The 27,219-nt window shown below is 40.9% G+C and overlaps 2 protein-coding genes across 4 annotated transcripts; both read left to right on the forward strand.

Annotated features, from left to right (window-relative positions):
* Positions 1–513: 513 nt before the first annotated feature.
* LOC139447169 (uncharacterized) lies at positions 514–27,219 on the forward strand. Of its 3 annotated transcripts, none has more exons than XM_071228370.1 (2): positions 514–532; positions 20,900–27,219. In XM_071228370.1, the coding sequence occupies exon 2, from the start codon at positions 20,963–20,965 to the stop codon at positions 22,031–22,033; it is 1,071 nt and encodes a 356-aa protein (XP_071084471.1). In that variant the 5' UTR covers positions 514–532; positions 20,900–20,962; the 3' UTR covers positions 22,034–27,219. The 3 variants fall into 3 exon arrangements, with proteins under 3 accessions (XP_071084471.1, XP_071084470.1, XP_071084472.1); XM_071228369.1 differs by lacking the exon at positions 514–532 and adding an exon at positions 6,620–6,957; XM_071228371.1 differs by lacking the exon at positions 514–532 and adding an exon at positions 17,600–17,620.
* On the forward strand, positions 7,454–12,907 carry LOC139448840 (late embryogenesis abundant protein 1-like). The gene is made up of 3 exons (XM_071230365.1): positions 7,454–7,496; positions 12,094–12,452; positions 12,611–12,907. The coding sequence occupies exons 1-3, from the start codon at positions 7,454–7,456 to the stop codon at positions 12,905–12,907; spliced, it is 699 nt and encodes a 232-aa protein (XP_071086466.1).

The raw sequence follows: 27,219 nt of genomic DNA on the forward strand, positions 1-27,219 counted from the left end.
AGCTGAAACCGAGCGAAATTCACACCAAATAACACCAAGCAGCTCAATTGTTACATCATCCGTGACTCTGATGCTTATCCAAAACCTGAACAGAGCCGAAAGTTTAGAAAACGTTGCAGAAAGTTACATTCGTCATGGTGAAAAATCATGCTTTCAGTGACATGCATTAATTCAATATTTTTCAAACATTAGCAAAAATAACGAATGTTGAAAGGATGTTTAAAAAAAACAATACGTCATATACCATTGTGATAACACATCTAAAGACGAAATGAATTGTTTAATTTAAAAAAGAAGAGTTTTATCTTAATATTTCTTTTCTCCGGATTGGTCAATGCACGATGAAGTGAAAACCGTGAATCAACGCAATGGCCGTCTGGCGCACCGAGATAGATTTTACAGACCACGGTCGCTCCGAACGAATCAGCTGCTGTGGAACGAACAATAGTATTACCCGCGCGTGCTGTACGCTCATCGTGAGATCACTTACACAGTCGCTCGCACTGCCGCAGCCACAAGCTACGTCATGGAGGTATTGTGAAATTCTCATTTGTTATTTCATCTTCCGATCTTGATAGATTACACAGAGTAAATGAAGTAGATTCTCGCCTGTGAGATATGACGCACATACATGTATAGTATAGTCTAATCTAAGCAGATATGTACCGAAGTGTTATAACACTCGTACAGGTTTGAATATTGTTTGTTGCTTAACGCCGTATTCAGCGATATTCCAGCTATGTTATGGTGTTGAAATATTGTGATAATTTTCTGATATTTGCAAATACGGATTTTAGCTCTTCTCAAATATGGTTAATAGGTTGAAGCAATATAATATCACACTGCTTCATTAGAACGTTGCAATTTGACGTCATCTACCATTCATGATGTTAAGATTTGATGATGTTGTTGGTTGTATGGGGGAAGTAAGTATTCAGAATAAGCTCCTCGAATTCGAAATATTTCCTCTGGGCGAAAATGACGTCATGCCCCGTAGTTTGGTGGTTATATTCTAGTTATAACTTCGACATAGTTTCTACTAAAATGTTGAATCACGTGTAAAACCGGAGCGTTGGAGTAGCCTAGTGGATAAAGCCTTCTTTGAAGACCCGGGTTCGTTTCCCACTTTGTCACGGTGTGTCTAAACATTTCTGGTAACCACCGCCGTATTTCTGCTCGAAAATATAGTTAGAAGCGGTGTAATAGTATACTCACTCATTCCCCTGAATAATGTGGTCCCTGAAGCAAGTAAGGGAGCCAACGTTTAATATTTGGGGATGAGGGTGGCGTGGGGACGATGGTTGATGGGGATCTGTTAGGGGTGATGGCGGGGGGTTGAGTAACAGACAGGATATTGTAGTCATTGCTTCAAAACGCTACATTGTTTTTATGTGAAATGTGGAGCCGAACATTTTACTTTACTTTTCACTATACATTTTTCTTCACGACATCGAGTATGCACAGCAAACAAGGGTGTTTAGAGGCGTAACAATGGGGTGCAATATTCGTTATAGCACCCGGACCCGTGTACACAAACAGACAAGATACGTCATCCGACATCTTGGTCCGCTCGTAAAAATCGAATTTGTCGTTTTAGAATAAACTATGATGAACATAGCACACAACACCACACTAAACCCTTGTGAAAGTCTCCGGTATCGATCCACGTGTTTCATTTGTTCTATATTTGTCATTTGCTGCTTAAAATCGATCGGATACCGGCTTACCACGTCTCCATTAAGGAGTTCATCAAATTTCGACGCCAGGAATATACGCTCGTCCCTGTTATCTGATTGGTCAAAACGGTCACTAACCACCAATCAGAGAGCAGGAGCGACCTAAATCCGTGTCGTGTTGAACCAATACCTCTATCCTGCGTCAGGCAATGGACGGAATATTGAGAAAAACGCATTCCGATTCCATTTAACTAAATAGGAGGCAATCCAGTCTTTTGATATTGCATTAAATAAATGTGACATTATTAAAGTTGAATCTGGTACACGAATACAGCAATTCAGTGAATAGAGTTGTGTCCCTTGGGCACACCAGAAATCTTCTATCGTGGGTTCGAATACCGGTTCGCACAGTTTCTATGTTGGTTGGCACCAAACGTGGTCCTGGGTTTTACCAAAGTAGTAAACATCTAAGACCTGCATCACGTCAGCTTTCCACATCAATCTGAAACGACGCGATAGAACTTAAATACTTGTTAAAGGGGCGTTAAACCCTTGGTCACTTATACTCGAGGACTCTTATCTTCCCCAAGTCCGGTCGGAGTTATCTCCCTTACCAAAGACGCCCCGTTTCGGCAACAAAGCTCGAACGTGTGGTAGATCTTCAAACAGTGAAAAAATGCTAATTTACTATGTCCGTGGACCCGTGAAAATCCGGGTTAGAATAAGTCTTCAGCAACCCATGAGGCGACTAACGGGATCAGGTGGTCAGGCTCGCTGACTTGGTGGGTGCATGTCAACGTATCCCAATTGCGTGGATCGATGCTCTTGATCTCAATCACTGGATTGTCTGATCCGATTATTGACAGGCGCGCCGTCATAACGATGGAATATTGCTGAGTGCCGCGTTAAACAACAAACAAACAAACAAACAAATACTATGTCCGTGATATGTAGTTGCCTTTCAGTTGTCTTTCATAAAGCGGGGCGGTCGGGTAGCCAAGTGGTTAAAGCGTTCGATCGTCACGCCGAAGATCCGGGTTCGATTCCCGACATGGGTACAATGTGTGGAGCCCATTTCTGGTGTCCCCCGCCGTGATATTGCTGGAATATTGCTTAAAGCGGCGTAAAACCATACTCACTCACTCTTTCATAAAGCTTCATGACGTCAGCCACAGGGCAAACTGAAACAAGCCTATAACTCCGGACGGTGGGGTAGCCTAGTTGACAAAGCGTTCGCTCGTCACGCCGAAGACCCGGGTTCGGTTCCCCACATGGGTACAATGTGTGAAGCCCATTTCTGGTGTCCGCCGCAGTGATATTGCTGGAATGTTGTTAAAGGCGGCGTAAAGATATACTCATTCACTCACTTATAACCAGTAGATAGTCAAGAGCCGGTTATGCCAGCATGTTTTGGTAAGTAGACCCAACGTCATATTTAAGATTTCCAATCGGAATTGCGCGATTTCTATCGACCCCGACGTTAGGGGAGACCTGTTTTGTCCAACACTGTACCGGCTTTCCTTTCCAGCATAGGAGAGCTGTCTTTTATCAAAAGAGTACAAGCTGGAGAAAGGTAACTACAATACATGGCAACACCCTGCACTACAAAAGATGGCGGTGAACGCCAGGTCAACTTGACATGTCAATGTGTTTACAACGAGCGTATTCACAACTAAAGGATGGAGATATAAACACAATTTTCGATAGAGCTTGCACTTAGAACTACAGAATCGAAGGTTATTGACATATTTCACGGGTAAGGTTCTAATGATCTCGTCCCCGCTTTAAGTCTGTTCAAGTGCGTGTTGCTGATGGGGCCACAAACAGAAGGGAGATGTTTAATCGATAACTGTGTAAGACAGCGTGGCCTGGTGTAGGGACTAACGTGAGAGTGTCTCTATTGTGGTTCACGGCGTTGTCCACATATGCCTCTAACTACAATCGAAGACGTCGGTATCAGCTGGTCAGAGTACAAAAGAACAACACTAAGCGACAGATGTGGGATTAATAGGACGGATTTTAGTAACTTAATTGTCTTTTGATAGGTACCCACGTGCACGCAGAAAGGCCATAATCTGCCATTCTGTCAAACTATTACGAAATAATATATATGGAAACGTTATTTATAATATGTACCAGAATATCAAATCATGTGTTTCCTGTAATGGTAATTTAACAGGTTTCTTTTCATGTAAATCAGGAGTAAGACAAGGAGATGACATGTCGCCTGTCTTGTTTGCAATATTTTTAAATGACCTCGAAGCATCTCTTGCACAGGATTTTATAAAGGTGTCCAACTGAAACCAGATGAATTCTATGATCGAATAGAACATATTGTCACACTATTTGTATTACTGTACGCAGATGATGCAGTGCTCTTGGCCACAAAAGCTTATGATCTAAAACATATGTTAGATTATTTCATAATTATTGTATACACTGGAGGCTTAAGGTTAATACTACCAAAACTAAAATATTAATATTTGGGGGATCAAAAACTGATTATAAACATAATTATAATATAATGGGAGATGGAGTAAAATACATTTAACAGAAAGGAAATGCCAACTTTGCAAATTATCTGACATAGGTGATGAATTCCATTATTTGTTTATTTGTCCATATTTAGAAAACGAAAGACAACATTTTTTACAAGATTCTACTACAATAAACCCAATATGCATAAAATGAATTTACTTTTCAATAATTCACGACTAGGAACATTGAGAAAACTGTCCAAATTCTGTAAAATCATCATGTCATTGTTTAAACCTATCAAATAACTCTCCCTCTTTCTGAATTTCACATATATTGCTACCATGGTAAATCTGTATAAATATGCATGCATGCTCGGCCAAGATGTTTTGTATATATTCTATATTTATATTATTATGGTGTTGAAATAATTTTGTACCTCTGATGCCGCTGATAGCGGCCTGAGTGTAAATAAAGTTCAGTTCAGTTCAGTCAAAGTTTTTTTCTGAACAATTGTTTGAAAGTATATCCAGTTTTATTGCGGCATATTGAAATTTCAACTTAGTATGTATCTTGAAATTTCAAGAAAAAACAAACAAAACACAAATGTCCCTAAAAGGTTTCGGTAAATACCAGATGATGTGAAAAATTCCAGCACGTACGCTGGTTTTAAAAAGGCAGTTGATACTTCTGAAAATTGTATATAATTTGACTTAAACTGGGGTAGTCGATATTGTCAAATGGTCCATGCTCGTTTAAGAATTGAATGCAGTGATCTCAATAGTCATAGAGTTGAAAGACATATTTCAAATATTGTCAGTGCGTTTTTTTTATTTTTATTTTTCACTTCACTTCCTCTTCGCGTGTCCTACATATCGGAACATTAGAAGCACTATGTTCTACAGCATGGAGGGATTTCATCTGAACACAGCGTTGTATGGTGACAGGAAGTTAACAAGAGATGTCCACTACAACATACTTGTGTCTGTCCATGATTTGATAGAAAATAGTGGAAGGTTTGTACATTGAGCATATATATATGTTAAGCTTATACGTATATTACAGTAGTGTTGGTAACATGAGTGGTCTTCTTACTATATAAGGGGGCACGGGTGGCCCAGTCGTCTAAGGCGCCGCGATTCGCTGTGCAGAGTTGCGTCCCTTAGGCACGCCAGAAACCTATGATTGTGGGTTCGAATCCCGGTTCACCCCGATTATGTTTCTAGGTTTGTCAGCACCATATCCGTGCTCGTGGGTTTCACCGAAGTGGTAAACGTCTGAGACCTGCATCACTTCGGGCTTTCCTCCCACATTAAGCTGACACGACTTGATGTGATTGGAAGACTGTTAAAAGCTGCGTTAAACCTAACTCACTCACTTACTATATAATGTGTATTGTTTCTTGACCTAACAGTGTTGAGCCCCCAATATATGACAGCGAAATGGCCGTATTCTGTTTTCGGGGGATAAAGACAGACTTAGACACAGCGGGCTGTTTTTTATATCGCATGAATAGAACAGTTCATTGTACAAGTCGGGGATAAAGACAGACTTCGACACAGCAGTCTGTTTCTTATATCGCATGAATAGAACAGTTCATTGTACAAGTCGGGGATAAAGACAGACTTCGACAAAGCAGGCTATTTCTTTTATCGCATGAATAGAAAAGTTTATTGTACAAGTCGGAGATAAAGACAGACTTCGACACAGCGGGCTATTTCTTATATCGCATGAATAGAACAGTTCATTGTACAAGTCGGGGATAAAGACAGACTTCGACACAGCGGGCTATTTGTTACTTTTATTGAAATGTGATTCCAAACAAAGCCATTACATCGCAGAAATATATACGTGACGTATTATCTATCAATCGGGCTGTCTTAAAGTACTATACATTGTGTTGGGAGTTGTGGAACAATATATCTATGATACATTTTATCGTGAAGAAATATAAATCTATATAAGTCAATGTAAAAAACTGTTTGCGGGTTTAGTTGAAGTGTGTTCATATGACCACTATACTGAATAAACATATTGTGAAATAGGAATAAATAAACATAGAACAATAACCGCACCATATCCAGATGGCTTTTGTATCGGACAAAGGCTGGGAGAACAAATGCGTCCTAACAAGAAGGATTAGCGCCCATGGAGACAATGGGGGCCACAAACTACTGACTCAGCAGATATCCCCACGTCGAACGTCAGGCATAAAGAGACGCACCCCCCCCCCCCCCCCCCCCCACACACACCCCAGCCCCTCCCCCCCCCCCCCAACCACCCAACACACACATACACACAAACACCCCTCCCCTTTTTACACTTACCCACTTTAATCTAAAACAAATTCTCTTACATCGATTTTCTTGCATCCATTTTGTCTCGTGCTGTCGACATTTCCAGATTTAACACACAGAGGAATATATGAGTTCGATATTCACAAATATATGGTGTGATTACGTCAGAGCAGATGCTGATGTCGACGTCCGTCTAAGACGCTGCAGATGAAGGTATTGTACCGCTTGCGCATTGAAACAACATACATCATACAGACGATTATTACAACTGTGGAAGGAACTGCGTAAACTCTCTCCATATCACGCGTGCTTGGTTGCTTCCAACCTGCCTTCATAATTCCAGTAAATGCGAATCAATTAGTTCAGCAGCGGCTTGACTATATGAAACAGCCCCGCGCTCACGATCACAGGCAGAGGCGCCTTGCTATTCCAGCGGAATCAATATGGCCGCCGTGTCGTCTGCAAGCTTCTGCTACCGGTTTAAAGGGAAAGGAATCGCCTCAACGATGGTAGGTACTTTTTCTACTCAACTTCAGTGATCCTAATACCACATATGTTCGAGTGTTTCAAATCTGTCGAATTCGGTCGCGTTTTTACCTCTTTTCAGTCATAAGTGAAACCGATTGCGCCGGTTGGTATTAAATATGTCAGATCATGCCGGCGACGAAGAGACGAGCGCGATGGTAATTACTCGCAATGAATCAATGAATCATTCTCCATTTTCATTCCAAAGTCGACCGTGGAACAAAAGAAGCAAATCTTTAATGTCCTATCAATCTGTTGTATAACCTGACCGCTTAGCATAATTTGCCGTACAAATTTATTACGATAGATGTACATGATACATGAAAAACGTGAGTTATTTGAATAATCTATAGACTGGTGGTTTCATAACCAGCTGATTTGCACCCTAAGTGCCCTCAGTGAATAAACCAACAGGGGGAGACACGGTGGGGCCAAATGACGCGTGCTGATGGATCACGGAGTCTGACATACTAAGCAGCCATGCCAATGGCTTGGGGAAGCGAGACGTGTTATCGTGAGGCAGGTATGTTCCCACTTTAGGCGCGTGCGTAAATTGTTTGGATTTTCTTTGTTGTTTATACAAGGTATTATTTGCCATCTGGGAGATTTTCTGCTTCTTCTGTGTCTCTATAACTGACCTCCATTTTGGATCCAGGGCTGAAATCAATCGCCCTCTTTTCTTTGTGTGTGATGAAGGTCATTGTCCCGTCTGTGTCATCATCTGGAGATTTAATGGAAGGATGCAGCCAGCCTCTGTATCCATCTTGGGTCTGTGGTTTGTTGGTTGTTGGTTCTGAGATTCTGGTTGTTACGCAAGGGTTTTCAAGTCAGTGAGCACGTGTGGCGTCGCTTTTTGGCAATATTTTACCCATAACGGTGTTCGTTACTTTAACTGCTTGGTGTTTCGTTGTTTCCTGTCAGACATATTTCCGTGCAAAGTGTTTCCCATTCATGCTGAAACATGATGGTGCGTATACATGAGCATGTTGGTTGACTGACAAGTATTGTCGTGTCGGCTGACTTCAGTGCAAGAACAGTACAGAACATGATTGCACTCAGGTCGTTATCAGCGCTGTAAGCAATACATGGATGTAATACAAATATACATGGTACTCTTCCGTACATGTAGATAATAGGGTTTCATAGGGAGGTGCTATAGCAGTACTAGCATTGGCAAGCGTTATTGGTGGTTTTGGGGAGGAGGTGGGGTGTGGTGTGGGTGTGGGTGTGGGTGTGGGTGTGGGTGTGTGGGTGGTGGTAGAACTTATTCTTTGTACGATATGTGTATATGGCTGTTGTATTTCATCAACTTCCTGTTGTACTTTTAACATGCTTCAGTGTGTGGATGTGGGGCTTTATAAATCTACTTCATCATCATCATCATCATCATCATCATCATCATCGTAGTAGTAGTATTAGGTATGCGGTAATGATAAAGTGTTTCAGAGCATGAACATGAAAGATAACGGCATATTGTGTCGCTGGTGTATTAGTTTGACATTCTTCTAGTCTGTCATTCAGACCCTGAAGCAAATATATCCAATATAGCCCATGCAAGTCTATAATGTTTGGCAAGTCTAGATTACTGCAGTCTCAGTATCTGAAAATGAATTTATATATCATTACACTAGTTTAACAACTGTTTTTTCTGTAAAATATGGTTATTTCAGAATATAGATGTTAGTCTTATATTCTTAGGAACATGGATGATAACGGCATATTGTGTCTCTGGTTTACCTTCATGAGAACGTTGTAGTCATGGTATTTCTCATTTCATGTAGATATACTGACATATTTTATTCTGATACTCTGTGCTTTACAAACTACATCTACATCCCTCCCTTTTCTATATCATAATTAACTAGAGGTCATTCTTCAACACCGTTAAAAGCAAACAATAAGTTCGTACTCTGAATAAACACCACCACAGGTGATAGGTCACATGACTGCCAATTGTCCTCATTCTGATTAGGTCACTACGGAAACGACCCGTGAAGATCCGGGGTAGAATAGGTCTTCAGCAGCCCATGCTTGCCGTGAAGGGCGACTCTGCTTGTCGTAAGAGGCAACTAACGGGACCGGTTGGTCAAGCTCGCTGACTTGGTTGATGCGTGACATCGTATCCCAATTGCGTGGATTGATGCTGATGATGTCAGTCACTGGATTGTCTGGTCCAGATTCGATTCTTTACAGAGCGCCGTCATATAGCTGGAATATTGCATCACGCACATACTACTTCCTGTTTCTCATAGGTCTCATTATACGCCATGTCACACACCACGCATATCTACACGCATCACGCACACACTACGTCCTGTCTCTCCTAGGTCTCATTGTACGCCATGTCACACACCACACATATCTACACGCATCACGCACATTCTACTTGTTGTCTCTCTTAGGTCTCATTATGCGCCCTGTTACGCATCGCGCACAATCTCCTGGCTCTTATTCACATCACGCACATCTTGACGCATCACGCATATCTTCACGCATCACGCATATCTACACACATCTCTCACAGCCTTCCCTGAAACACGCACATCGCGACGCGCACACACGACCAATGAACGTTGAATAACCTACTGCAACAAAACCAAATGCACTATTAAAACGACGAGATAGAATACCGCAATACAATGTATTGATAATACCCAATACATAATCAAGCAATAGTACACAGGTGTCATTTCAGCGGGACCTAATACAATACCTCATTTGAAACAAATCAATTTACTGAGATTATTGCATTAATATATCACTATTCAACCACACTGAATTAATACATATATACCACACACATAATGCCACGTTGAAAATATTAAAATGATAGACAGATGACGTTATTAGAGAAACGCAAAGTATTACCAAAATTAATATACACAGAAAAGTAGTTTCGGGGTTACACATAGACTTACGCTTAGTCTCTTAAATTATATTATTTTGATCAAAACAAGTAACTACATTTAAATTGAAAATGAGCCCCAATGTGATTGGAGTTTCTAAACTTGAGGAGAATCTAGACTTGCTTCGGTTAGAATTATAGCATTACGGTAAGGACCGGTAGACTTACTCTTAGCCTCTGAAAATATAATTTGGGTAGAAACAAACAACTCTATTCAAACTGAAAATGAGTCTTAGTGAGATGGGAGATTCAGAACCTGTGGAAAATCTAGACTTGCTTCAATTAGAGCTACAGCATTACAGTAAGGGCTGGGGCGAAGGGGAAATAATGGTTCCGGGACTGTGAGACAGTCACATTCTACAATCAGATTGAACTTTGACCCCATATGTCTTTCATATTCGTTAGCGTTACTCTTTCATAATACGATGTCGTTGTTCGTAGCTCGTTAATAACTGTTTATTGGGGATTATTTAGTGGCTGTTCAGACAGTATAATGTGTGCCTATTATTTCCCTTCACTGACCCTGCTCTCCCGCTGGGACCATCTCAGAATGAGGCTAACGGGGCAGATGGAGCTGTATATGCGCGCGAGATGTACCAGTTGACGTAATTTGACTATCACAAACCCTTTGATAACAAGAGCTGGACTTGGTGGGAGTAGAGTACCGTATCACAGCTCACATTCGCAAACAGCAAAACTTCCCGTTAAAGTAGGAAGCTCTCCTTCAACCATCATAGAGAAATACCGTTTGTGTTGTCTCATTGGTAAAGTGTTTTAGCCGTGTGTAGGTCAATGTGTTTTGGTATAAGTGGAGTCAATGTATAATTTCATTAAGTGAAATAATTCATTTGACAAGTCAAAGTGAGTGAAATTAACACTTAGCACAACATATACTAATCAAAAGAAGTTAAGAGAACATCAGATTTCTTCATATGACTATAGTTAATCAGAAATGGCTGGTGGTTATTGCAACACACAGCCTTCCAATTGTGGCTGTTCTTTAACTTGTTTTGGGTAGTATACGCGACCACATTTCACCTCACCTCACTTTCCTTCTGATTTTGTTTTGTCAGCACCATATCCACACTGTGACCTGCGTCTTTTCGGGCTTTCAACCTGCATTAAGCCAGCATGCCGTAATATGACTGAAGTTCTACTCTATACCTCACTCACTAACTCACTTCTATTGTTCAGAGGGGTTAGGGGGAAGGCGAATAATGCTTTATCAATGTTTTGCTGACTTTGCAAATCTAACGTTAACGAGTAATAAACCGTCTGATAAACCGGCGATGATGTTGATGATGTTGATGATGATGATGGCGATGATGATGATGATGATGATGATGATGATGGTGGTGGTGGTGGTGATGATGACGACGACGACGATGATGATGATGATGATGATGGTGGTGGTGGTGGTGACGATGATGATGATGATGATGCCATTACCACTAATACCAATTATACCGCTATGGTTATACGAACACTATGCAGGCATTGTAAGTGAAAGAACGCCTTGGTAACATCGATGGAGAACATGTGGTTATATAAACCCGTGTGCATCTCTCGATGTGGGTCTGTGTGGTCGATATCCACATCGACGGCATTGCGTCATCGACGGCATACATTTATTTACACACGCTCTTTAACAATGCATGTACCCCAGCATCGATCCCTGGTGCCGTCCAACTAACAGGTGTTAACTAGGGACTTTAAGGCGACCTCGGCAAATTGACAGTCATTGAAACTTATACATTGTATCAGATCCATAAAGATACGGGGTAGAATTGGTCTTCAACAACCCGTGCTTGTCCTAAGTAGCGACTATGCTTGTCCTAAGGGGCGACTAACGGTCGATGCATGTCATCGATCCCAATTGTGTGGATCGATGCTCATGATGTCAATCACTGGATTGTCTGGTCCAGACTCGATTATTTACAGACCGCCGCCATATAGCTGGAATATTGCTTAGTGCCGCGTTAAACAACAAACAAACAAACATAAGTGGCGACTAACGGGATCGGGTGGTCAGGATCGGTGATTCGGTTGATGCATGTAATCATATCCCAAACTGCGTAGATCGATGCTCATGCTGTCAATCACAGGATTGTCTGGTCCAGACTCCATTATCTTAAGACCGCCGTCATAAAGCTGCTATATTGTGTGCGGCGTTAAAAAACAAACAAACAAAAGACAACGTATCAATTCTAAGCAGGGAACAAGCAGGTAACAAGTAGGGAACAAGCAGGGAACAAGCAGGTAACAAGCTGGGAACAAGCAGGGAACAGGCAGGGAACAGGCAGGGAACAAGTAGGGAACAAGCAGGGAACAAGTAGGGAACAAGTAGGGAACAAGCTGGGAACAAGCAGGGAACAGGCAGGGAACAGGCAGGGAACAAGTAGGGAACAAGCTGGGAACAAGCAGGGAACAAGCAGGGAACAAGCTGGGAACAAGCTGGGAACAAGCAGGGAACAAGCAGGGAACAAGCAGGGAACAAGTAGGGAACAAGCTGGGAACAAGCTGGGAACAATCAGGGAACAGGCAGGGAACAAGCAGGGAACAAGCAGGGAACAAGTAGGGAACAAGTAGGGAACAAGCAGGGAACAATCAGGGAACAAGCAGGGAACAAGCTGGGAACAAGTAGGGAACAAGCTGGGAACAGGCAGGGAACAAGTAGGGAACAAGCTGGGAACAAGCAGGGAACAAGTAGGGAACAAGCTGGGAACTAGCAGGGAACAAGTAGGGAACAAGCTGGGAACAAGCAGGGAACAATCAGGGAACAAGCAGGGAACAAGCTGGGAACAAGTAGGGAACAAGTAGGGAACAAGCTGGGAACAATCAGGGAACAATCAGGGAACAAGCAGGGAACAAGCTGGGAACAATCAGGGAACAAGCTGGGAACAAGTAGGGAACAAGTAGGGAACAAGCTGGGAACAATCAGGGAACAAGCTGGGAACAAGCAGGGAACAATCAGGGAACAATCAGGGAACAAGCAGGGAACAAGCTGGGAACAAGCAGGGAACAAGTAGGGAACAAGCTGGGAACAAGCAGGGAACAATCAGGGAACAATCAGGGAACAAGCAGGGAACAAGCTGGGAACAAGTAGGGAACAAGTAGGGAACAAGCTGGGAACAAGTAGGGAACAAGTAGGGAACAAGCTGGGAACAGGCAGGGAACAAGTAGGGAACAAGCTGGGAACAAGCAGGGAACAAGTAGGGAACAAGCTGGGAACTAGCAGGGAACAAGTAGGGAACAAGCTGGGAACAAGCAGGGAACAATCAGGGAACAATCAGGGAACAAGCAGGGAACAAGCTGGGAACAAGTAGGGAACAAGTAGGGAACAAGCTGGGAACAATCAGGGAACAATCAGGGAACAATCAGGGAACAAGCAGGGAACAAGCTGGGAACAAGTAGGGAACAAGCAGGGAACAAGCAGGGAACAGGCAGGGAACAAGTAGGAAACAAGCAGGGAACAAGCTGGGAACAAGCAGGGAACAAGTAGGGAACAAGCTGGGAACAAGCAGGGAACAACTAGGGAACAAGCTGGGAACAAGCAGGGAACAAGTAGGGAACAAGCTGGGAACTACAACGTCCAGACATAGACTGGGCTCCGTACCAAGGAGCAGGGTGATCTGTAAAGGCGAACTTTGCGCCACCGTATGAAGCTCATTTACAGTCTAGTTGTTGACGCTATAATTATGCCATTTATGAAACTGGGACACTGTCCCTATTTAATACGTAATCATTAACTGCTAATTGCACCACTTAGGACTTTCCTCCCACATCAACCTAACACGCCGAACATAACTTATACACGGTTCAACTCGCTGACTGGAACGCTCCTTATGATAACAACTGCGCATACCTGCTGTTGTCGTGATGTACTCGATACACTCGATGCACTCACACACCTGTTGAAACAGGCATGTTATTGAAATTTGATACCTCTAAATACCAAATCAGAATCGAGTACTTGCCGCCAGGATAAATTAACGATCGGTAATTGTGATTAGAATTTGTTCTGCCACATCCCATGGAGAATCGATCGTTAATGCCTTATTTGCTCATTCATTGTAAGCCCATTATGATTAACTCGCTCGTCTAAAATAGGAAGGATAATACGCCTGACGTAATGACGGACTACACAATGGGGTTGCGTAATGGCAACACCATCACCTGGAGATTAGCATTTATACAGACAGTTTTGAAATTGCACAGCAGGTTTATACTAAATTTATCCGTGGTCTAGAGGTAGAGCGTCCGCCCGGAGAGCGGAAGGTCCGGGGTTCCATTCCCGGCCGCGTCATACCAAAAAACATTCAAAGATGGTACTTGTTGTTACCCTGTCTGGCGCTCGGCATTTAGGGGCTAAAACAAGGACTTGCCGACTCGGAGTCAGTATACTGTGTTTGAGTGAGATATTCATGTTAAACAGCGGCATGGTATGTCTCCAAGTTAAGGCGTGACGAGCAAGTGCATGAACCATTAGGCCTAATCATCAAGTTGCTGTTAAAATGTCTTTGGCGGGATCGAGAAAACAACTCACGATTCTGTAATTCGTTTCTAAGACTGGGTAACTTTGGGATAGTTGTAAAGTGTTGTTCGATTCCTAACATGGATATCGATACAATCCGTAAAACCCTTGTTTGGTGCCTTAAACACTCTAAACATTTCGCTGGCTTTACTGCTATCGATCTTTTTGTCAAATATTACGCACAGTGGAACGGTACATATCAATGTTGATTTAAGGGTTCTAATGTGTACTCTCATATACTAGATGAAATATATATTGATATTAATGTGCTTCAGCGTGTACACTTTAGCCAAAATATGTGTGGGGGTGGGTACCAGGGTAGTAGATTTGGAGTCGTCCCAGCCCTAGGGGAGATCTACATCATCAGGTACTGTAACAACGTGTGCGCCCACTCCCTACCAAGACGGTATCGTACTTTGTTTTAAAGGCGTGTTTGTAATCATTGTTGAAGAGATGTAAGATTCATATGAAACCGTCATCCTTTAATACACAATATTGTTACGACGTTCACATCGAGCATGTCTGCTTGGTGAAGAGACGGAAGATATTGCCGTGTAAGTGTGTTCAGTCGCTTTTAGATGAATTCATCACCTTCGGAATTCCTTTCAGAGAGAGAGAGAGAGAGAGCTAGACCTAGATATTGGTTTTATAACATCACTGAATGTATAGCGAAGCTTATACACATGATTGTGTTAGATACCGTTTTTCAAAAATATTTTTGACCAAAACTTGAGATAAAAAGACAAAACATCGCTCATAGTTGGTTTTAGATCTCATGATTAGGTCTTACCTTTTATTTTCGTTATGATTTTGAGCCTGTAACTGCAATTGCTGATGCAAATAGCTGAAAAATTGCACATTTCCAGTGGCCCCGTTAGGGAAAACATCACAGTTCAATCTCCATTCCATTAGGGTAATCGAACACACCCAACAATCAGAGGTTAGAACACGCGTCAGCACACCTGAGAAACCGATAGTGATAAATAACATTTAATACAGGAAATGGGAAAATGGTAACTATAGCAATTTTGTCAGTGTTCATGTACATACCATAAACCTATGATTTATAACACTGCGAGATGACAGCGAGATGGCATGTAGGGTGTGCGTGTGCGTGTGCGTGTGCGTGTGCGTGCGTGATTATATAGCGGATCATAGAGCATTATGTGCACAGCGCGCAGGTCACAAATCCGCAATCCTGGTCACGTACAGTAGATGGATGGGTGATCGCATTCGGCAGCAGTGGCTCCTGACAGTTTCTTGGGCTTCGGTCCTGCCCCACACTGAAGCACATGTAGCACATGTGGCGTCTCCTTAGGGAAGTGACTTTGTTCGAAATGTGCCTCTGTTCACCCAGCAGTGAATAGGTACCCGGTAGGGTGAGATGGTAATGTGACTGTTAACCTTCTAGCGCCTCACGTATAATCCCCAGGGAGCTGAGAATGAAAATCGAGAGCACACTTATTCATTGGCCCGGGTCATAATGATGTGCTTTGAGCCGGATATCTAGCATCGGACTTTTCTCTTGTTTGTAAACAAACGCGCTTATTCTGAAATCAGAAATTACTAGCCTAACACAATCCTTTTGGGGCGCTTTACATACCGTTTTGCATAATGATATAGATATGCCACTACAACTGCGACAGTGGCGTGCATGATAAAATATATTTATACATCAAAGTATGGCTAGCTCTCAGTAGGGCTTCGATAACAGCACGTGGAGCCGAACAACCAATGTAAACAAAGGATAACTACGCGAATGGAAATAGTTTTTCACATTTTAGGATATTTCCCCATGAAAGGTACCCATTCTATGACATTTGTTTATCTAGATGTGTAGACTCGTCAAAATGAAACAGATCAAACACATATGCAATATCCTGAATGGACCGTGTAAGATGTGATGAAACGTCACATGACCCTGGCCTCTGGCAGAGGTACCATGATGGCCGCATGGAAGTATGGGTAGGACATATGTCGTGCACGTGGCTTAAACGTTGTCAGATGATCTGAACGACTGATTAGTGCTTCCACTAATAAAACCGGTAATAAATTCATTAACTGAGAATAAGATGAATAACGACAACTACAAAGGTGTCGGGTTACGCCATGAAGCAGGGATGACAAGAGTGTCGTGATAATATTCAATTTAGTTGCCCGAAAAGGTTGTTTCTGTTTTGAGTATATGAAGTGAACTTCATTGTTGCAAATTAATACACTGCGTATTGTATTGATATACACTGAAGAGTATACAGATGTACATACACATTTAGTTTGACAGTAGTTCAATTTGCGTCCGATTAGACTAACATCTAGTCTCGGAAATGAACATATCGTACAGAAAAAACAGTTGTTCAGTTATCTTAATAAAAATATAATAAAAGGGATCCCAGTGACTCTCAGTATACTCCCTGATACTGCAGTAATCTAGACTTGCCAAACATTATAGACTTGCATGGGCTGTATTTGTTATATATTTGTATCAGGGTCTGTAAGACAGACTAGCGTCCGATAAAAGTTTACGATAACGTTGCAATGGAAAAATATGTGTTCGGCCTCAAAGCTGTCTCATGGCATATTTTTGTATTTATTACTATCTATCTATGAACAATATTGATAGATGTGAATACCAAGTTATGAAATATAGAAATGGGATCAAAATAAATTTGGGATCTTATCACCAACGCAATCAGAAATCTTACCACGCTTTCACTGCGGGGTACTTTTGTTGAAGCAGGAACCGTTAGGATAATGTCAACCCGATAAGCCTCCACGGTTTGTTTTGTCTGTTTATGTTGAAATTATTAATTAACATGCACCCTTTGGAATATCGAAATCTTCATAGACCATGCGGTAACTAATCAGTTATTGCATCAACGTCTATTTCCGCTGTCCTTACAGACGGTAGCCGAGTATCTCGTCACACTCAGTTGTCTCAGTCAACAAACCGATTAACGAAGCCGCCCGGAGTCGGGTGAATGCGATTTCTGTTGTGGTTTATTTGTCACCTATTTTCTTGTTGTAAGATTGATATAATGTAGTAATTAGGTTCAGATTCAATCATTCGTTTCAATAATTTCGCTAAACAATAGGAGTGCTTTAAACTTTTAGATTATTTGCAGATGGCAATAAAACCGATGGTCCCTGTTTACTTCCTGGCGATTACAACATGAAAAGGAAAGAATGTCTTCCGTCTATTGTGGATTAAGTGCGTTAATTTCTTTGCGCATTGTATTACTAAATATAGTTTAAATTGACGTTAACGTGAGCGGCAGTTGAGCCTCATTCTTCCTGAACACGAAACACGTATCATGTTACATCACCCCCCCCCCCCCCCCCCCCCCCCCCCCCCTCTCCCCTCCCCTCGATCCGTGACATAATCAGGGCGTAATGTTAGCTTCAGTACTTTGTGTTGGTGTTAAGTTTAAATGGTTTTATTGCTAAATCTCAGTTTAAAGTGGAAAACATCACCTACTTGTGTGCAATCGCGCTTTCAGGAAGTAATTGTGGGTGAATAGAAGTGGTCCTTGAAAACAAATGTTCTTCCTTGAAAAGTGCGTAGAGTCCAACGATCTGTATGAACCCTGGGCTGGAATGTTGCTGAGTGCGGGGTAAACAACAAACACACGCACGCAAGCACGCACGCACAGTTTTTATCTTGAACCCTACTTTATACCCCATGTCACCTTACCCGTGAACCCCGTGGACGGCAGTTATAGCGCAAAGACTGCCTTGTGGTCAATACAAAAGTGGTTAGAATTGATACATGTTTCATTTATCATTAAGCAATAACTAAAATATGGTCAGATCCAACATAAAATAATACGAAAAATAATATTATGGCACAGTTGGGGTCGAACTAGCTGCGTCGTACTTCAAATAATCGGTAACGATCTTTACTGACAGTTAGAGTGGTTTCCCTTTATAAACCCAAAATGGCTGTCAATATTTCGTATTATGAGGTGAAACGCATGTATTATAACTGGAATATTTGATAATTATACTTGGTATTTGAGAGACGGGTGAGTTAGGGATTGTATGGGCGATCATGGTAGGAAGTGTTGATTTTGAAGGCCACGGGGCCATAAAACGATCGAAGCGCTAAGACTAGATTTCTCGCAACATATGCATTATACCGGACACCTGTCCGCCATGTTTGTTTGATGCTACTAATAAAGCCGCACCCGACAGCATCACTATTTGAAAAATAGAGCGATAAAGCTCAAAATAAGCAGAAAAATGACCCCGCTTGCTTTTGTATTGTTAAATATTGGCTGAAGGTGTCCGGTATTATACATTCTTGTCGGCCTGTTTGCAACGATTCACACAAATGAAAATATCAGACCACAATGGGGTCTTAGCTCTTACCGCTACGATAACTATACCAATATTTGGCCAGGTGCACATTCCATACCAATATGATGTCCGGTATTCTATGTTCTGGATGCCACACTGGTACCCGCCAAATCGTATAGGTGTTTTGGATCTAACGAATAACGATTAACGTTATGGGTACGGCGTGACTATCCAAATGAGAATCGATGATGTGATTAATTCTAACAAAATGAGATTTATGGTATTCATTATGCCTATCGATATGTTGTGGAAAGGACATTTAATGTGGATTTCATATATTAATCACTTATTGTCTTTTAATGTGGTGCAAACATCGCTGATGAGTATTTATTAATACAGCTTAATTAACATAGCTGCCAAAAGTGAAACCAAAATTAATATATTTATTAACCCCTTTTGTGATCAAAGCATATGTCTTAATTGCCACTTTTGGTAGAATCGCACATCATTTTGGTTAAAGGGGACAATATGAAACAATGATGAAACCTGCCATCAATAAACCCCAATTTACAATATGTACAAATAATATTTGAATAGTCTATCTTCTTCCTCACATTTTGTATTTTCAAACATATTATGTAAAGGGATTCTAAACTTACAAATAGCTCGCAGAAGGGATATTTCATTTACTGTTAAATATTTCTCAGGTTCAAACACAGATTTAATGAAAGATTTAGTGTGAACGAAAATGATAAGATCACCTTCTTTTTGACAAACCTTCAACATCAACGAGTCTTTCACAAGAAGTGTCTAGCCTCAAACATTATTTATAAATCCGTTTTCGGTTCTAATAGAGTGCTTTTTCGGGGGTTGTCATGGTGACTCCGTTGTGGCAAGCCGGCTAGTGGACAGCCCTCTGATCAAACATCAGGTGAGGTTAATAAACGAAAGTTACGTTGTTCGTGGAGAATAAGTTAGGGGAACGTTTTCGGCAGCTTGACTCTGAGAGTTTCTAGGGCTAGGGCTAGTCCAGTTTGGCATATGTTATAGTACTTTGCGTGAAAAAAACAACCCAACAAAACAAAGAAACGCGAAGTGTCTTATTTCTGGATTGAAACGTGTTATGCTCTACCACACATATATTTTATTAATATTACCCAGCGCTGATTCCGTGGCTGACAACAATATCACTGCCCATAAGAGCCGACTAATACATATTTTCAATTTTAAAAAAATAAAAAATAAAAAATAAATTATTCGATAATTTATAGACCGCCGTTATGTAGCTGGAAGAGTGCTGACTGTCATTTAAGAGAACCTCCAGTCTCCCCAAAAAATTATAAACCCGATATTATGTGGTACAAGGCAACGTCAGTGGCCCTTTTTTTACTAAATAACACTCGCCTGAATATTAATTAATTTTACTCCCCGAAGATAGTGTGGGCGCGTGGGTTAAATTTTCTTAGCAAGTTAAACGTGTTGAACACTGACCATCCTTCCAAAGATGTAAAGTAATGAAAAATGATTAATCTACATTGATTGTTTAGCTATTTGGTGCTTCTATATTGGTGATTTGTTAGATTTCAACATTTGATGCTTCGAAAACCCAAAGCGACAGAAAATATCAGCTCTATATTCACCAGTTATATGCACTGTAAATGTGTAACTATACAATTGTAGTGAAAATCAGTCGGGAACAGTATTTCGTGCTACAGGCGAATTTACACCCCCGGGGCTTGATCAGCTTGGACAAGCGGTTGTCTGAGATAAATGTTCTGTATTAATTGAGATAACGGATTGATGTTTGTTTAGAGAGTTGTTGAAGACAAATAGCTTACATCCATAGCCGAACCCTTTTCAACAAAGCACGTGTCAATTGATCGCGCACTAAAATATATTCTTAATGTATTGACCTATTTCATTAGGTAGCCACCTGCCTCGCGTTCACACTGATAGTGAAAAGACTGGGGTATTTCCAATAGTGTGAATGATCACACCAGTGTCTGAGATTCGGAATATGTGATATTCCCAATGTACGTCTATGTTGATGCTGTGGTAGGTAAGCGTTCCTTTGTCTCTAATACTTTCTTTACTGATGTGTCATAGCAATGTAGTCACTGTCAGTACCAGGTTGTGTTTTGCGGTCGTTCTTGTCTTTAGAAGTTTAACATTTCTCTTTGTTTTCTTCCAGGTCTGACTAACAGAACGTTTGGATACATTTGAATTGCGTGTGGTGACTGCGCAGACTCGAAAAATGGCTCAGAGGCAGACGACTTCCGGTACGGCGACAATTTCGTCCACAGATGATCTAGCCACCAAAACATTTCCTTCGATAATAGAGATCAAACGTCAGATTCCAAACCACTGTTTTGAAGCATCAATTCCAACGTCTTTGTATTATGCCGCGAAAGACCTCGTACTTGTTCTTGCTCTCTATCTGGCCGCTATGGCCATGTGGTATTTCGCCCCGACGTCTCTGTGTCTGGCCCTAACGCCAGTGTATTGGCTTCTTCAGGGCACTTTGTTTATGGCAATCTTCGTTGTGGGCCACGACTGTGGACACGGCTCCTTCTCCAACAACGACCTCCTCAACGATACAGTCGGCGTGTTCCTCCACAGCTTCGTCATGACGCCCTACTACAGTTGGAAGGTGTCCCACCGTGTCCATCACAAAAACACAGGCAATATCGACAAGGATGAAATTTTCTTCCCACTTCGGGAAAAGTCTGACAATGGCCGTGCCTTCCTTCCAGGATTCGGTCTTGGACTCGGGTGGTTTATGTACCTTGTGTTAGGATACAAACACCGCACAACAAAACACTTCAACCCCCGCGATCCAATCTTCACGCGTCACGTGTTGGGAGTGGTTATCTCCCTTGCCTATCTCTTCATGTGGAGTGTCGGGGTCTTGTCCTACGCTCAGGTCATGGGTTTCGGTCATGTGTTATACTATTATGGAGTCCCCGTATTTGTGTTCGCGTCCTTCCTCGTCATCGTCACGTTCCTGCACCACACGGAGGAGCAAGTGCCGTGGTATGTTGACGGCGTCTGGGACAACGTGAGGGGTCAGGTCAGCTCCATTGACCGTGACTACGGATGGTGCCACAACATCATCCACAACATCGGCACCCACCAAATTCACCATTTGTTCCCCAAGATTCCACACTACCACCTAGAGGAGGCCACGCGCTTCTACCGAAAGGCGTTTCCAGGTCTGGTTCATATACGTAACGACCCCATTCTAGCTTCGTTCATGAGGATGTTTGTCAAGTATTGCAAACAACACATCGTTGATGACCATGCCAAAGTACATGTTTACAACTAGTCCCTAGCAACTGTTATTCGATTTTTTTAAATATTGTTATTTTGTAGAGGTTTTCTTTGACACCTCAATCGTTTGTTTCCTGATAATTTACAGTTCTTCGTATTTGTTTATTCAAAGCTGAAGACAACATTTATTAGTCATTAAGATAATGTCATATTTCAGTGTGAAATTTTAATACCGGCTGTCTTGTTAAAGCCTAGGGATGGTTGAAGAATCGACTGGTCAGAGGACAGATCGTCACCCCCAGGAGCCAGTTTGTATACAATTGGTGAAGCCAGTTTTGGAGTCCCCCAACATGAAATGGCTGGGATAGTATTATTTGTGTAAAACCTACTCTACTATTCTTGATGATTAAATTTATAAGGCAAAACATTGCTCAAGCAGACCGATATTTAATTTTTTTGAAATAGTTGGACATGTCGAAATGTGTTCAAAGAAATCCGACACGTCCAACGATAGCCATAATATTGAAATCCACACCTTCTAGTCATTCCAACGTATTTAGTAATAGTATTTTTTTCCATCAGATATTAATATGTTGTGTCCTTTTTGCTCTGTTGTTTGTGTCGTGTTTTGACACCTATGTTATTTATTATATACCTATGTATGTCCCGGAAGTGATTTTGCAATAATGTATTTTGTTCTGAGTACATGTTACAGAGAGTCCGTATCAACTGTACACACGGGCCTGTGTTAAGGAGGGTTCTCTCCACTTATAACATAGGTTTTTCCAACTTGGTTTACGAATCAGCCCACTCAAAAATTGCCAAATGGGGAAAAGCTTTTATTGGGAGAAGCGTGTCTTCTTTCCACGTTCAGTCTGTTACCTAATTTCAGTTTTATTTATAATATTACAAAAAACCTTCAAAGTGGGTCAATATAGAAAGGGAAGGAAATCTTTCCTTTAAATTGTTTTGTTATCAATTATTTTAATCGGATAAACATCTTTTTATTAGGTGACTGAGAGAACAAATTTGAATGTTATTTTTATCATTACTACAGACTCCTTTTTGGCAAAAAAACCTCAACCCAACCCCGCAAACCAAATTTTTAACAAACAAGAGGCCATATCGATCTCATACCCAGTGTGTAAATAGGACCCATACCAGTGCTCCAGATAATGTTTACTCTCACGTAATCCTTCTCATTTGGGTATTTATATTTTTATTTGGGTATTCAGTATATTATTACTTCCTACGGTAATCAACGATTCTGCTAAAAATGTTTTCTTCAGGGGCTCTACCAGTTTGCATCCGTTTGTGTGCGGCCCTAAATGTGTCATGTGTCACATAAGCTCACAACACTATATATTGACTAAATGGAGTGCGCTGGTATTCATTAAACACTGTGGTAGTGTTAATTTAATCAGGGAGTATATAATCTGTGTATAGTCTCCTTGATATTATTGATTTTTGGCACAATCTACCTGATACTGTCGTGATAATGCAGGAATATTGCAAAAAAACATTTCTTTTTCAACTATCCGGGTTCGAAATTGTTTTTGTGTATTTGTACGCAAGCAGCTAAAAATATCGTGAAAAGTTTCATATATTTGCGTATTGTACGTAGATACGCAGCTTATCTGGAGCTCTGGTGATAGTCTATGTAAATATGATCCGCTCATCTTGCTTACTGATAACTCGCGCGGCTGGAGACCAGTAAAGTGATGTTTGAACAACCCGATTCAAAAGTGCTGGGGTGCATTGTAGCTGAGGGAAAGCCATCTTTAACACTGTGGCAAGATAAAATGTCAGATGTTCTTGACGCATTTTTGTATTAACTCCTTGTCCAGGAATAGTTTAAAGAAATTAATAAAACCCAACAAATTTTCATAGTTTATCTCAACACCCCTGGTATAGATGTGGTTATACTGAATTCGAAAGATTATGATTTTAATATAGGTAACACTATCCATTGTCATGGATTTTGAATTTCCAATAAGAAAGATACTTATGTTAAAAATTGTAAACGTCTTTGCATAGGAAAAGTAAAAGAAACGTGTCAACCCTAGTACTTCAACGATCGCAAATGTGTGGTCTTACTTGTTGATAGATAATCCAACAACGAACTGCGTTTTTTGTCTTCGAAATAATTTACAGCAAGCGTTTTCCACGGATAACAGCCAAAGATACATATAGGCAATTTTAGCCCAAATTTACGGTGTATGTATAATGCTCTATATACAAGTTTTATCCATAAAAAATCAACATTCTAACAGTTGTCTCAGTGTCGTATTGAGTTAGAGCAAACGTAACATCGACAATAAAAGTAGATAGTTTTAGGAACACTCATTCTTGTTTTGCTCCCAAACTAATTCTTGGGTCCATGATATTATTGTGAGTGTATGTATTCAGTCTCAGAAATTCGTTTTTATAACACCACTCCAATGGACTTTATTTGACTAGTCCTCAGAGTTTGTAGCTATAGTCCTGCTTGAAGGAGACAAAAATGTCTCCGATGTTTACAGGTGTTTCATTCAGGTTGTTTTTTTCCAAAATTGAAACATTGAGAACTGGTTGAGAATGACAGCGCTCACATGCTACTGGTTGATGAATACCATCATTGGATATTTACTTGTCCTTAGCATAATTTATTAGTTTCGGGCTAGCGGACTAGCGTGAAATTCGAAGGCTGTACAACTATACGAGCAGTGGAGTCCGGTCGATCGTGACGACATCCGGGCGATATTCACCTGGCCGCTCGTACACGTGGATCGATAGTTGCCTCTGTACCAGTAAGATGCTGGTGACTGCCTGTCGGCTATATGATGCGAGGCCGGAGTGTGTGTTGAGTAAGATGTAGGCGGAAAGTCATAATGGGATATCATCAATCGACCGCGTTCTGTAAAAGTAGGTCAGTGCTTGCTAGTGCTGATGTGAAGTAAACTGGTTGCTTATATCATTGACGCGTGCGCTTAAAAACCCGGCCAGGCATCTAACGGTTTCGCATGTGCAGAAAGCTGTATGTATATACAAAATATATGGGGCTTAGTTTTAGAGACTGCCCAGTTCGCCTATTGAAATATCCTACCTCTAATAATTCCTGCCATATTCCAAAAACTACAAAGAATCGAACCGAACTGAAAAAACAAACACAAACCAGAGCACGTGGCAACTCATCAGATAATTTGGGTTGTTTTATTGAGATTTTACAGTAATACTCCTGCATACTATCGCCATCGCATAAATAGATATGTATACTATGTCGCCGAACAATATTTACGATCTTTATTTATTATATACTTCAGTGTGAAAGACTGAGTTCAAGAGGTCTCGCCCCGCAAATTGTCTCCCTTTATCGTAAATGCCCAGCCCGTACACAACCCTTTGACTTCTTTTTGACGTTAGTTCCTCATTGACAAGACAAATTTATGACAGATGGTCATTTATTGAGTTAATGTCGCTTCTTGTCCTGTGTTATTCTCTTGAAAATGTTTCGTTATAAACTGTAAATTTCACATTTAACTCGTCAGTCGAGACTTCGTTTCGCAAAGCAACATTTTTATTACTTGACCTTTCGCTTCCAACAGCTGTCTCGTAAATTTCACGAATAATTTTTGTTTAAGTTGATTTTGTTTAAAAACATATCTTGTATGATAAAGAATGCTCGTGGCCCTAGATATTCTTTGGTAATTTTGACTTAAACATGATATTTCACTCGACACATGCAATATCCTCTATTTCTTACTTCATGGGCACAACAGGCATGGCAGAAACTTATTGCGTGGGTTCGAATCCCGGTTTCTAGGTTTGTCAGCATCATATTCGTGCTGGTGGGTTTCACCAAAGTGGTAAACGTCTTGCATTACTTCTGGTTTTCTCCCATTTAAGCGGACGCCGCGTGACTGACATACTGTTCAATGTGGGGTTAAACCAAAACTCATTCACAGAAACTCACTCAACAAAAACTCCGAGATTGATGACTTCCCTATTAATGGATGCCGTGTTGTGAACGAATGTCTATGTAGAGACTTATGGTCACTCTGTATAGCGATTGCGGGAGACGCGTACACCCCCGAACGACATACATGTAAGCCGGATCCAGTTCTAATAAAATGTAAAGACGGAGCCCAGTTTGTGAATGTGTCTATAATGTATAAAATAGTTCTGATGAAGTATTCATTTTCTGTTATGGTTTAAAACAATTGAGAACATCAAATTCCAAAGTTATTCTTCCTCTTTATGAATGAACACGATTTAATAATAACATAAACGTGTTAATGTAAAGGACACACTTTTTAGTCGTTGGTTTATGGATCTGCCGAATTGGTAAAAAAAATTAAAAAATAGACTCCTAACGGAGAATGAAATTAACTTTCTTATATTTTTTAATGAATTCCATGTACCAGTCAGACAAAATACTTACGCCCTAGCAGTAATACTGTTTTCATTTGTGTTTTTCCTATCTTTTTATCATTGTTTTATGTCGCTAGTTCAGTTAAGCAATGGTCGCTGTACACTAGACAATTTCGACGAATGAACACTTGTACAATATTCAGAGAAGGTAACTCGTATTATGCAACGCAATACGTTTTTCCATTTTAAGACAATCGTTCATGTTTCTATAGCAATTTACGTTTGGGTAGTCCTTGTCTGGCTGTTAATCCTAGATTTCTGTTTGTATTCAGCTCAGGTGATCTACGTTTCGTCAAGATGTTGACGATTCGGGGGTATTCATTTTCACAATCCAAACTAGTCTGTCTCTATGACAACGAACTCGGGGACGGCGTGTGAAGGCTAGGTATTTGTGTAGTGCTCCGTTGGCTTCATTTAAATTACTATGCAACGCCGTCACCATAGTAACCACGCGATCCTCACAACAACACAGGAAGTGCCCGGCTAACAACAGGAATGTTATCGTGGTAACGCTGCTTTGATATACTGAAAGGAATTAAACTGTATATGGTGTTTTTGTTGTAAAATTGGTTAAATTGTTAGCAAGGGGAGATAATCCATCTTGTTGATCGCCCGTTGCTTCCTGTGTACTTTTCACCCTTTTTGTTTATCATTGATTTAACATTTTAAGAATTAAACTTGCAATTTTTGCACACAATGCTACGTTTTTTTGTGTTGAATTGTGAGTCATATGAAATGATTGTTTACGATAGTAGTACATATATTGATAGTAGTTATGGTTGTAGTAGTAGTAATTGTTGTTGTTGCGGTAATAAAGTTTATCACGGCGTC

This window comes from Haliotis cracherodii, unplaced genomic scaffold, assembly GCF_022045235.1.
Source record: "Haliotis cracherodii isolate W230 unplaced genomic scaffold, xgHalCrac1.p SCAF_7, whole genome shotgun sequence".
In the NCBI taxonomy this organism is placed as follows: Eukaryota; Metazoa; Mollusca; class Gastropoda; order Lepetellida; family Haliotidae; genus Haliotis; species Haliotis cracherodii.